The following is a 13,947-nucleotide window of genomic DNA, read 5'->3' on the forward strand; positions in this document are numbered from 1 at the left end:
AGGTCCCCCCAAAAGCATTAGAATCTGATGGGTTAATATACACTCAGGCCAGGTGGGAATGCCCAGGTACCTCCCCCCGGGGGAGGCAGTCTCTTGCAGCAGACTCTGGGTCTGTTGCATCATTTTGCATCACATGCAATGCTGTGGTGCAAGGCCTCTGGGGAGTGCTTTGGGGGGGGGTCTTTGATGGATTATGATGCCCTCTCAGCTGCCTCTCATGTGAATGTCCCGTGGATGTGGCCTGTGGGATTGGGGGTTTTACAGCTGAGCCAGTTTGTGTAAAAGAGGATGGGTGTTCAATGCCTCTGACCAGAGGTTATGCCACACACCTGAAACCTCCCCCACCCTTGTTTCAGGGAGAGTCTGTGTAAACCTGGCCTCTGTGGGCTGTGGTCTCCCCCACCCCAAACCCAGACAGATGATTCTCAGCGTAGCTGCTGGGTTTGGCTTTCTTGAGAATGCATTCCTTTCCCTCAGCTTTGTTTGTTTCTCCTTAGACCTGAGATGATTGAACTATAGTGTCCCATTTATCTTATCTAGGCGAATTAACTCACAGTCTAAAGTTCTTCAAGGAGGTTTTTGTGGCTGTAGCTTCTTTATACAGTTTTTGCTATAATGGGCAAAACTCTTTCATAACAATGTTTAAGGCCTGAATCATTTCAGTCCCTGACAGAGGGTGGTGAGGCACTGGTACAGATTGCCCCAAGAAGTTGTGTTTTCTCCATCTCTGGAAGCGTTCAAGGTCAGGTTGGACAGGGCTTGCAGCAACCTGGTCTAGTGGAAGGTATCCCTGCCCACAGCAGGGGTTTGGAACTAAATGATCTTTGAGATCTCTTCCAACCCAAACTACTCTGTGATTCTATTCAGCAGAACTCTTGTTGACAGTTTCCAGTAGCGTTTATTCATGTGTTGAAGCTTTTTTGCCTTTAAATGGATATTTAGGCAGCCTTAAATCAGGATTAATCCAATAATAAACTGGCTTGGTGATTTTGTGTATTCTTTATATGGATTACCAGTTAAGCAGAGGACTGCTGTATTATATTTATGATTATGTGCATGTTACTACCATGTGTGTATTGCCTATAGAGGGCTTTAACCTTTATCACTACTGTTTTGGGGTTTTTTTGTCTTTCTTGTGAGAAAAGGTTGCACATTGCCTCTGATGGAAGATTTTCATAACATTGCAGGTCTGCAGATCTTAAAAAGAAGATAAATATTATATTTACGTGGAGGGCTATTGTAGTACTTCATTATGTGGAATTTGACATTTTTCTGTAGGGTGTTGATACAGCTAAATGTCACGTTGATTCTTACAAACCTTTCTCCTGGAGAAATCTAGAGCTCTGTGTCTGTCGGGGAACTTAACCTTTGCTTGTTTTTCTTTCTAAAAAGAACTGGTCTGGAATATTATGTAGAAATATTTTTAAAAAAAATATATTTCATAAAATCATTTATGTTTGAAAATACCTCTAAGATCATGTCCATAAAATATTTTAGGAAAATATGTGTTCTTCAAATTTTACATAAATGTGTAAGTCCATCAGATGGAGATGTCTATTTGGAATAAAAAATAGTGTTTTGGGTTTTCTCATTTTCATTTGTTAATTATATTTTTGATAGCTTTATGATCTCTGACTATTGTCAAAATTTGACTACAACTTAAGATTGTCTAAGGAAAAATTAATGGGCTTCAGAAATTACTGAAAACTGCTCAGAAGTGTTTCTCCTGTGGCATCAGAGACAAACTGACTTTTCAGTATCAGAATCAGCTGTTCAACTTTATTCTTATTTGGCTGAGAAACAACATTGTCCAAACTTTTACTCATGTCATGCACCAATTTTGAATTTTCAAAGCTGTCTTACATTGTTCCAGTAACCTTTAAGCAATCTCAAAGATCATTTCTTTAAACCCTGATGATGCTACCTAAGTTGCAGCCTCAAAAGACAGCTGTAAATTGTGGCCAGAACTGCTATTTATTTTTCACAAGTGTTTTATAACTTCTTGGAACAAAAATGTCAGAAGTAGACCAACAATGAAAGTTCATCCTAATTCTAGGTAACTTGTTCCACCTAAACAGTTGGCATTCACAGCTCTAGGTAATCTCTAACATAAACCAGATGCAACTCCATATTGTTTGACACTGTAAAGAATAAGGGATAGAAAAAAAGAAATAATTTGTAATTACTGGGATTATAGACTAAAATCTGTTGTGCATTCTTCAATAGGAAGCTGATGATTGGGGGCATTCCAGCAAAGGTTTTCCTGACCATTGTGGACCTGATTTCTGCCCTGCCTCCCCCTTTACAACAATGGTATTAGTTACTGGAGTGCAGACATGGCCTGTCACTACACTGATCATCATTAGTATTGCTGTAGCAGTTATGCTTGCACACACCTGCTGTGCAGTACATATACTTTCAGGAATTACATTGCTCTGTCTGGCAATGAATGTATAACCAGGTGAATTAAGAATTCAGTTACTCTGAACTTTAAAGATCAAAGATATTGTTTAGGGGTTAGTCCTAGGAATGATGTCTGAATAGATCTTTCTGTAGAGGTTGATTTGTCACCAAATTAAGCTAGCAACTCTTTAGGCATACAGGATTGTAGAGTATGTCAGTCTTCAGGAGATGATAGTTTTTAAATCTTATGCCTATGGTAACACACAAGGATACACTTGAAGTTTTTCTTTCCTAAGTAGGATGTTGCAGAATCCCCATGAGACTTAGGAAATAAAGCTTCTGTGGTGCATTGCATCCTAAAATCTCATACTTCTCACAAACGTGCAAAGCTTGCTCTAGCAAGGAAAAAACTGCTGCAGTGCAGTTAAAGGAGTGGGGTTTTGTGTACTGTAACACAGAAATAGAACTTTGCATGCAAAGTTGATTTGTAGATGGCTGCAGAGTAGTTATACGGCCACAAAAGTTAGAGTTTGCAAAGAACTAATTAAATATTAATTAATGACTTTTTTTTTGCAAAGGGTACTGCCCGCAGAAAAAAGAAGGTTGTCCATAGAACAGCTACAGCAGATGACAAGAAACTTCAGTTTTCTTTGAAGAAACTGGGTGTCAACAATATTTCTGGAATTGAAGAGGTAATTGCTTGAAAGGGGAAAATGCTTTTCTATATAGAAATATAAAATGTATGAAACTTAATTTCCTTGTAAGTAACATCTTAAACTTGCCTGTAAATTATCAATAGGTGCTTAATTGAGCTTTAGGAACTTCAACTAGTTTCCTGTTAAATTGAAAAATCATGCTCAACTGCTTGAAATACTGGTTTTTGTTTTGTTTTTTTCCCTTGCAGGTAAATATGTTCACCAACCAAGGAACAGTCATTCACTTCAATAACCCTAAAGTTCAGGCATCCCTGGCTGCTAACACTTTCACTATCACTGGCCATGCTGAGACAAAGCAGCTGACAGAAATGCTTCCTAGCATCTTAAATCAGCTTGGAGCTGACAGTTTGACTAGCCTGAGGAGATTGGCAGAAGCCCTACCCAAGAAATGTAAGTTAAAACTTGAATGCACTTCCTGCTGGCAGCTAATGGGGCTTATTTGTATAGCTGCAGTGAAATTCAGTGCACTCTTACTGTCTGCAAGCATATTATAAAATGCTAAAGAAATGAGACACTTAAATCTTATTTATAGCTCAAATTCAACAATGAATATAACAGAATAAAGCAGAGGCACCTGTTTCTCAGCATATCTTGCAGCTGGTCTAGGACTAGAAAGTTGTAGCCAGACTTGATTTCATGGTACTTTACTACTTGCTGTGGCTACCATATTTTGGTATACCTAGTTCATTAAAGCTAAATAGAGTTACTCTGAGAAAGTTAGGTTTTAAAAGAACGTATGTCTGTTTTGACACTTTTAATGGAAACATAAACAACAGGGAGAGGGACTTGAGGACAGACATCTTGCTACTGCTTTGTTCCCTCACAGATGTGGTGAAGGTATTATTTCTTGCATGGGCTTTTTGATAGCTAAGAGACATTTATACAGCATTTGTAAGGAAATATATTATAATTTCTGTGTGTATAGAACAGTGTAGCAAACAGGACTGGCATGACCATTAAGCTAGATACACCAATTTTGTATTCTATCCTTAAATTAGTAAAAGAACTTGAACACTTTTTCTCCCTAAAACTATGTGAGAAAAGTAGAGGAGGGGCGTAAGTATCTGGTGTCTGGAAAAGGTGTTGCTGCTGCTACAGGGTAAGAATTGGGAGCAGAAGACCGGCTTGTTGATACTGGAACTGATGCCTTAAGTTTTAGCGTTTATATTTTTCAGATACTGTACTGCATTAGTGTATAACTCTGAACTCCATATAGAATGTTAGTAAGCTCTCTTCATATTTTTGTCAGACAAAACAATCCTTCCAGGCCTGAGAACCAAGAACACCCTCTGCCTCAGGCCCCAAAAAGTATAAAAAAAAGGAATTGGGGGAGAAAGCAAACTGGGGGAATATGACTTCATTACCTAAAACTATAATTGGAGAATTAACTTCTGATATGCAAATAGACCAAACTTATATCTGTCTGAAAAACTCATGACTGTCATCCATCTTGGGTGTTCTCGGGGTTTTAATCCGGTTGTTTCTCACCCGAGATTCCAAAGCTGGCTGGTGGTTCGTGTGGGCACGAAGGGAGTGATTTTCCCTCCTGACCTCTGAAGGATTTGGGGTCTGCTGTCTGACTCTGTGTCTCTGTGTTCTGTGCTCAGCTCGGTGCTCGGTGTTCAGCGCGAGAATGAAGTGGAGTCTCAAGGTCTTGGTTTTCTGGTTTCTCGCGTTGTTTATTAGTCCTTATCTTACAATTCTCTGTGTCCGGCCATGGTGTTCTCAGCAGCCTGGACACGAGGTGACTCCCCTTCCCCTGTGTCCGGCCAAGATGTTCTCAACAGCTCGGACACAAGGCGACTCCCCTTGTGATGGGAGGTCGCTACCTCTTATACAGATAACTACGTACCCACTGTTTACAATTCTGTGCCAATGTCTATCACCTATACTAACAGGGTCATTTCTACTTTGATCCAATCCACTGAAACTATTTTGTGCCCACATCACTGCAGAAGATGGATGCCAAGGGAGAAGATGAAGAACCTAGGGCACCGCCCTAAAACCACCATCTTGTCCCTTTGCATCTACATTCTAAAAACCCAAAACTACAAAATCTTCTGCACAGTGATAACTACACTACTCTCTGTCACACATTTGTGACTTGCAATTCTTCTCTGTGTTAGATGTTTTTCACATGGACCAAGATCAAAGACTGTGTCTTCCTGGGCTCTGTGCCAGGCAAACCCCCCTGCACAGACCCCAGACCCTCTTTTTTGGGTCCCAGGCCTCTCTACCGAGGTCTGTGACTTCCCAGGGCACCCAGAGGGATGCCCTGGACTCCAACAGGGTGTAGTCTCTGCGAGGCTTTTGCACTGCACAAGGTGTATCTATTGAAGTCCTTTAATAAATACCTACTTTATTCTTTTAGCTCTGTCTAGCCTCTGTTCTAGGTAGCCACTCCAAGGCATCAGGACCATGTTCCATGTCCTGCATGTAGGGTTTTCCTACTTACTTTCTACTTCTTGTGGCAATTATGAACTTGATTGTTACGGTTTTACTTTCTGTGCTTTGCTGCCAGCAAAGATAGACTATTCCTAAAGCTGATGATGCTTCTCTTCTTTCAACTTCCCACTGAAAAAAATTCTGCTAGAAGTAATGTTCAGGAGGTGAGGTAAACTGCTTTCCCAATGAAGCTCAGGTCCCTCCTTCCTAGTGTCAGCTGTGTGGCTTCCTTGTGATAGAAGTGGGGCTTGAAACAAAGAAAACTTGAAGGATTTAAAATGAACCTGTTAAGATCTCTCTTCTTATAAAAAGGTGAGACAACTATTTATTTAAGGGAGGGGCTATTTATCAGGGAATGTATAATAGGACAAGGGGTAACAGTTTTAAATTGACAGAGGGCAAGTTTAGATTAGATATTAGGAAGAAATTCTTTGTTCAGATGGTGATGAGGCACTGGCATGGGTTGCCCAGAGAAGCTGTGGCTGCCCCATCCCTGGAAGTGTTCAAGGTGAGGTTTGACAGGGCTTGGAGCAACCTGGTCTAGTGGAAGGTATCCCTGCTCATGTCAGGGGGATGGAACATGATGGTCTTTAAGGTCCATTCCAACCTAAACTATTCTGTGTTTTTATGATTCATGTTAATTCCTCCCTGTTGTTTTGGATGCCACCTGTCCCAGGGACAAATGCTTGTAAACAGATGCCTCAAATCAATGTACCTGCCACTCTTCTGCTACAATTGTTCTTTTTTTTTTTTCACTTCATCACACTTTTATATGTGGAATAATGCTGTTCTCAATAATAGCTTTGCTATAGTTATGACAAAGTTGTACTTGTGTCTGGGAAAGGGTGGGTCTATGTCTGACTTGACAAGCATGTTTGTCATGATGTAAGTCATTGCTGCTGGGAAAGAGTGGAGAAACTTGTTCAAGTCATGCAACTCCTGTGGTTTGAATTAAGGCAGCAATTTGATATAAGCATAAATATCTCCCAGCTCTTTTATCTCTGAGGGCAGTTTCCCAAGGAATCCCACTCAATAGTGCCCTAAATGGCTGAAAGTTTGCCTCTATGAGGTTTAGGGTCCTGACTACTGTGTTACCCATCCAGTACCCCTCAAAACTGAGAATTCTATCCAGGCATGGCTGCAGCCCAGGCTGTCTCCAATCTTGACCTCTCCAATAAGTTAGAGAGACTTTAGAATCATAGAATCATCAAGGTTGGAAGAGACCTTTTAAGATCGTCCAACTGTCAACCCAGCACTACCACTTAAACCTGTAAACCACTCAACCATATCACCCAGTACCAGATCCAGATGCCTGTTAAACACCTCCAGGGATGGTGACTCCACCACCTTTCTGGGCAACCTATTCCAATGCCTGATCACTCTAACAGTATTTTTTTTTTTCTAATATCTAATCTGAATCTCATGTCTCAGGTTAAGGCCATAAGTTCTTCTGCATTAGTGAGTAACAGGTCCAGCAGTGCCTCTCCTCTGGTTGGGCTCTCCATCAGCTGTACTAGGAAATTGTCCTCAAAGCACTTGTACTGGGTCTGGCTGACATGGAGTTAACTTTCCCCACAGCAGCCCTCACAGTGCTGTGTATTGGTAGCTAGAAAGGTGTTGATAACATACCAGTGCTTTGGCATTGAGGCTGTCTCTCCAACAATACCCTCTCTTCACCCCCCAAAAACAGTAGGCTAGTGGTGGACAAATATCTTTGGAAGGGACATAGCCAGGACAGCTGATCCCAACTGACCAAAGGGATATTAACAGCTGCTCAGCAATAAAAGTTAAGACAAAGGAGGAGGAAGGAGGGGGCATTCATTATTAAGATATTTGTCTCCTGGAGCAACTGCTATACATACTAAAGCCCTTGTCTCAGGAAGTGGTCAGACATTGCATGTTGATGGGAAGTAGAGAATAAATCTTTTGCCTTCCTTTGCTTTTGCATGCAGCCTTTGCTTTATTAACCTGCCTTTATCTTGACCCATGAATTTTGTTCCATCTTATTTTCTCCCCTCTCAGGTCCTGCTGAAGAGGGGAGTGATAGAGCAGCTTGGTGGGCACTTGGTGTCTGGCCACAGTCAACTCACTTCAGCACTCCACTCATTTCTTGGACTGTTTGCAATTCACTGTGCCATTTTTCCAGCAGATATCTGGGTGGTTAAAGACCCCTATCAGAATCAGGGCATGAGAGCATGATGCTTCCTGCTGTTGCCTTTTTCTCAACGTGGAAATGAAACTCGAGATAATTTTAGTAAGGAGGTAATATAAAAGGGGATCTTTATTTGAAGGCTGCAGTTGAACCACAGAGTTTCCTTTTTTGACTTGGTCTCTAATTTTCACTCATAAGCTTTTGACCTGCGTTTTGTTGTTCTTCAAAGATCACTTCATGCAATCAATCCTGGTTTTGGCATAGACAGCAACTCCCCCACCTCTCCTTCCTTGTCTGTCCCTTCTGAATAGTTTATAGCCATCAATCATAGCACTCTAATCATGCAATTCATCCCACCAAATTTCTGTGATAGCAATCAGGTTGTGGTTTTCCATCAGGGCAGCTGTTTCCAGCTCCTCCTGTTTGTTTCCCATGCTGCATCCACAGGTATAGAGGCACTTCAGCTGGGCTGTCAGCCACATCCCCTTTTTAGAGGAGCTCACCCTAATTCCCTTGAGGCAATTCACAGGTGTTTTCTGTTTATTCTTCATGCCTTGGCAGCCCCTGGCTCTTTTCAAGTGCCTAGAAAACTGTGTCCTTCCCCCAATAAATCTAGTTTAAAGCTCTAAGTCCAGCTGGCTTATTACTCAGGACACTCTTGCCCTGCTTGGTTACTTGAGCCCTGTGAAAATTCATTTATTCCCCTTCTGGCTGTCTTATACCTTTCAATGTTAGGCATTGGGAGATGGTGCAGTTCTTTCTGGTTTAGGGAAGTTTTTGAATAGTGTAAAACCATTATAACTAGCTCATGCAGTCAGGGTTTGCCATTAACATATGTTGGGGGTGGCATTTGGATAAACAATCCCCATGCACATCTGCAGCATTTCATCCTCCAGTAATTCCTACCCAAGAGTGATAGCCTTAAAAATGTTTTGTGTGTGGTTTTACTGTTGGTAGAACCTGGAGTAGCCTACAGGTTCCAGGATTCACTGAGTCCTCTTCTTCCACCAGTATACAAAATTCAGACTTCCTTAGATGTTTCCTTGTGCACATCTACACTGATGTCTAGGCAGACCTCTGTCAGGAACTGTAGACTAGATGGATTATCATTTTGCTTTAGTGTGTCAGCCTGCTCACATTTGTAGAATAGATCCTCTACTCCCATTATATTTGCTCCACATATAAAGCATTTAAATTATTTGTACCTTGTAAATTAGGCACTGATTTTTTAAAAAACATGGAATGGCTTTTACCTTTTTCAGTTATGTCCCACTTTTGTAGCTCTCTATTCTCATTAAGAAATAGAGTATATTTGATAAACTATGTTAGCAGACTGTAAGTTAAATTCCAAGGGGGACTTGTGGCTTCAAAATATATCTATTAATGCACAAAAATACACCAGTATATTTTCTAGGAGTATGCACATCTACTTGAAACCTTGTCATTTTATGTAAGCAAAGAAACAACACTTTTAAACAAAAGCCTTTTTGGATACAGAAGCAATATTATTATGCCTGTTAATGATAGACATCATACCACAAATGCAGACTAGCTAGGCAAGCTGCTTTTGTGGTGCATTTTTGGAAGCAACTGTTCTTTGACCCCTTTAGGTTATAATGCTTAAGATAAGCTAGGTGTATCTTAGTGGCAACAAATGCAGTTGCAGGGATTTATAGGGTTTAAGTCATAGCTTGCCCATTTTTCAACTGTGCTAAAAGCCTGGCTAAATGCTGCCACATTAGGTTTGCCTGCAGATTGCTGTGGTGGGTTGACTTTGGCTGGCTGCCAGGTACCCACCAAGATGTACTCTCAATCCCATCCATCAGCAAGATGGAGAGAAGAGACAATAAAATACTGGTAGGTTGAGATAAGGACAGGGGAAGATCACTCACCAATTGCCATCATGGGCAAAAGAGACTCAGCTTGGGTAAATTAATTGAATGTATTACCAAACAAATTGGAGTAGGATAATGAGAAGTAAGAACAAATCTTAAAACCCCTTCCCCCCACCCTTCCCTTCCTCCTGGGCTTAACTTCACTCCCAACTCTTCTACCTTCTACCTCTGAGTGGCATTGGGGAATGGGGGTTGTGGTCAGTTCCTAATGCTGTCTACCACTCCTTTCTCCTCACTCTTCACCTGCTCCAGCATGAGTCCCTTCCACAGGGTACAGTTGTTCAGGAACAGGCTTCTCCAGCATGGTTCCCCCATGGGGTCACAGGTCCTGCCAGCAAACCTACTCCAGCATGGGATCCTCTCTTTGCAGATCCTGCCAGGAGCCTGCTCCAGCATGGGCTTTTCACAGGGTCACAGCCTCCTTCAGGCATTTGCCTCCTTCAGTGTGGGGTCCTCCACAGGTTGCAGGTGGATCTCTGCTCCACCATGTAACTCCATGGGTCCCTGACAGTGTTGACCTTGTCCTTAAGCCCTTTCAGAACAAAGTTTATGCATTCATCTATTTTCATTCTCTAGAAATCGGGATGCAGCAATTTCAGAAGTCTAGTATAAACCCATCTCTTTGCTCATGCTTTTCTTGAAAACTGAGAAGGATTAATTAGGATTAAATGGAGGTCATTGGCTAAGCTGTCTCATATTCTCAAGGTAGTACAGTTAAGTACAAGTAGTGGCACGGGCACCCAGGGACTTGAGATAGCTATTCTTAGCATTATACTGCTTCAGTTTCACAGATACTCATTGGTCTACTACAATGGACAGGGTTAAGTCTCACTAGTGCTGGTAAATATAATGGGAATAGTTAAGAAATTACTGAGTCAGTAGAGATGTGGGCCAGGACATATGGTTACCTTAACTACTGAAGTATAAAATTGTGTATCCAGTTCCATATTCCTCTGGCTTTGCCAGGGAACAATATCTTTAATTGCCTCTAGTCATGTGTCTACTTGCAACTTCACAATTGCACCTTAATTTTCTTGAAGGCCTAGGATCATAAGATCCTAAGATTTCCTTTATAGCGTGCTAATGTCATAAAATATATAAGCCTCAAGAACCATTGAGTAATCAATAAACCAAGCTGCTTTTAAAAGAAATTGGTAAAATCAGTCTCTGTACTTTTAACTGAAAATTATTACCATGCAAGTCACTCTTTCTAGAACCAAGAGGTTGACTAGTAAACTTGTTTGGCATGCATCTTCTCATTTTTCAGCTGGTCTGTTTGAGCATTATTAGTAACATATAATTAGTTGTAGATTTTTATTCAGCAGGGGAACTGGATAGAGAATTGCAATTTAGCTCAGACTGATAATATTTTCAAAAAACAAGGCAAAGCACCTTTGTAATCAAGATGCTTATGGTGAGCTTGACTGATGCTTTTAAACTGCTTGCTCTTGCAGCCATGGATGGAAAAGCACCACTCGCTACTGGTGGTGATGATGATGACGATGATGAAGTTCCAGGTAAGCACAAGCATGCAGTGGAGGAAAAGGAAGTGAATTTTGCTGAGACATAATATATGCAGTATAAGATTGGGCCAAGGACAGTAAGTATTGACTAGTCATTCCTTTCAGTACCTGAAGGGGGGCTGCAAGAGAGCTGGAGAGGGATTTTTTACAAGGGCATGGAGTGACAGGATAAGGGGGAACAGCTTTAAACTGAAAGAGAGTAGATAAGCATTAGATATTAATTGCATACTATTTAGATATTGTCCCTCTGTACTTGGCACTGGTGAGGCTGCACCTTGAATACTGTGTCTGGTTTTGGACCCCTTCAAGAAAGAAATTGAGGTGCTGGTGCATGTCCAGAGAAGGGCAATGGAGCTGGGGAAGGGTCTGAAACACAAGTCTTATGAGGAGTGGCTGAGGGAGCTGGGAGGGGCTCAGCCTGGTGAAAAGAAGGCTCAGGGGAGACCTTATCACTCTCTACAACTACCTGAAAGGAGGTTGTAGCAAGGTGGGGCTTGGCATCTTCTCCCAGGTAACAAGTGACAGGATGAGAGGAAACAGCTTCGAGCTGTGCCAAGGGAGGTTCAAGTTGTTCATCAGGAAGAATTTCTTCACAGAAATAGCAGTTAAGCATTGAAACGGGCTGCCCAGGGAAATAGTGGAGTCCCCATCCCTGGAAGCGTTCAATAAACGACTGGACGTGGCACTTAGTGCTCTGGTCTAGTTGACAAGTTGATGTTCAGTCAAAGATTGGACCCAATGATCTTGGAAGTCTTTTTCAACCTGAATGGTTCTGTAATTCTGTAATTAGGAAGAAATTCTTTACTGTGAGGGTGCTGAGGCACTGGCACAGGTTGCTCAGAGAAGCTGTGGCTGCCCCATCCCTGGAAGTTTTCAAGGCCAGGTTGGAAGGGGCTTAGAGTAACTTGGTCTAGTAAAAGGTGTCCCTGCTCATGTCTGGGTTGGAATGAGATGATCTTTAAGGTCCCTTTCAACTCAGGCCATTCTGTGATTCTTTTACAGAATTTCTGTGGGCATTGTTTTCAGATACCATATGAGACTTAGATGGATCATTGGTTTGAGCTAGCATTTTTGTCCCATGTAGGAATAATAATTATGGCTAAGATAATCATTTAATAGTCAATAAGAAGAGTGCTAAGAAACTGCCTTTTCAGTATCACTGCTCTGTTGTGGATATGGTGATGTTAAATGCTCTTAGAATTGTGCTTTATAATTAACTATTTCAAACTTACTTGTTTGAACAAGACGAATGAACCATGAAACTCTTAAATGTTGTTTAGTTTGTATTTTATAAGCTGATTTTTTTTTTGTCATGTAACCATTTAATATGACCTGGAACTTTTTTTTTTTTTTTTGGGGGGGGAGAATGCGAGGGAATTGGCAAAGCTGAAGTAGGTCAGACTTGAATTTCAACATTTTTCTTTTTCTAGATCTTGTTGAAAACTTTGATGAAGCTTCAAAGAATGAGGCAAACTGAACTGACACTTTGTGAATAAAATTAAAACTTGAAAAAGCTACATGGAGCTACTATTTTATATTGCGACTGCTTTTATTTGATTTTATTTTTCTGATGAAATCTCAAGATGTGTAATATTTGGAAACTCCTGAACCTGCAGCTCTTCAGTTATTGCTTGTACACAGTATTGTTATTGCAGCCTAGTTTAACAAGCCTATGCTTTGAAATAAGTCAGATTGCTAATGAATCTCTACCTAGACACAAATTTTGAGCAACTTGTATACAAGCAAACCCCCATCTTTAATGAACTTTGACATACAATAAAGAATATAAAATGAACTTTCTGGTGTGGCTTTTTGTCAGAAAAGTAAGAAAAAAAAATTGACCATAACTATTAAGCAAACATAAAAGGTCTTCCTTTTTCTCAGAGCATCTTCCTTTTTTCTCTGTTAGAAAACTGGCTTCTAAAAATTTTTCAGTGCATAATGGAGCATTTAAGACTTAATTGGTGAATTCCTAGTGTTTGTGGCTCAGAGCATATGTGTGGACCTGACATTTTCTGAGCCTGAACTCTTCCCAAGGGAAACTTTTCAAGAGTTTTCTTTTTCCCAAAACAACCTTGTGTAAACAATATTCCTTTCCCATAACAACAGGTGTTGTTTGCTATTTCTGTTACTCAGCCAATGGGAGAGGTGTCAGTCCTATGGACCAATAACGTGCCTTCTTAGCACAGCATGTTATAAAAGGGCTGAATGAATTGTAAATAAAGCCTTCTGATTTCTACTGCCTTCTGACTGGAGTCAAGCATCTTTATTTCATGTCCTATTGCAACACACATGCACTGTGTTCCTAAGACACTTTGTAATCTACTGAATTTAAGAAAGAGACTTGTATTCTACAGATACTTTATGATTGTAGGGGGTTTATGTGGCAAGGTTGGAGGGGGGCTGCAGGAGTGGCTTCTGTGAGAAGTCACCAGAAGCTTCCCTTATGTCTGACAGAGCCAATGCCAGCTGGCTCCAACACAGACCTGGTGCTGGCAAAGGCTGAGCCAATGAGTGAAGGTGGTCGCACCTCTGGGACAACAAATTTAAGAACGGGGGAAGAAGCTGGGCAACACCAGCCAGGAGCAAGGAGTGAGAATTTGTGAGAGAAAAACTGCAGACAGCAAGGTCAGGGAAGAAAGAGGGAGAGGAGGTGCTCCAGGCGCTGGAGCAGAGATTCCTCTGCAGCCCAGGGTGGGGCAGGCTCTCCCCCCTGCAGTCCATTGAGGTCCATGGGGCAACAGATCCATCTGCAGCCCATGGAGGACCACATCATGGAACAGGTGCAATTGCCCAAAGGAGGCTGTGACCCC

The 13,947-nt window shown here is 41.4% G+C and overlaps 1 protein-coding gene across 2 annotated transcripts in view; it reads left to right on the plus strand.

Annotated features, from left to right (window-relative positions):
* The window catches only part of LOC310922296 (transcription factor BTF3-like), a 19,550-nt gene extending 6,621 nt beyond the window's left edge, over positions 1-12,929 (plus strand). For both annotated transcript variants that reach the window (XM_083882750.1, XM_083882749.1), the window contains exons 3-6: positions 2,982-3,095; positions 3,308-3,509; positions 11,066-11,128; positions 12,565-12,929. In XM_083882750.1, the coding sequence (XP_083738876.1) occupies positions 2,982-3,095; positions 3,308-3,509; positions 11,066-11,128; positions 12,565-12,611 (426 nt within the window). In that variant the 3' untranslated portion in view covers positions 12,612-12,929. The remainder of the gene's footprint in view (positions 1-2,981; positions 3,096-3,307; positions 3,510-11,065; positions 11,129-12,564) is intronic.
* The last annotated feature ends 1,018 nt before the right edge of the window (positions 12,930-13,947 follow it).

The sequence above is a fragment of the Zosterops lateralis genome, assembly GCF_965231275.1.
Source record: "Zosterops lateralis genome assembly, chromosome: W".
Classification (NCBI taxonomy): Eukaryota; Metazoa; Chordata; class Aves; order Passeriformes; family Zosteropidae; genus Zosterops; species Zosterops lateralis.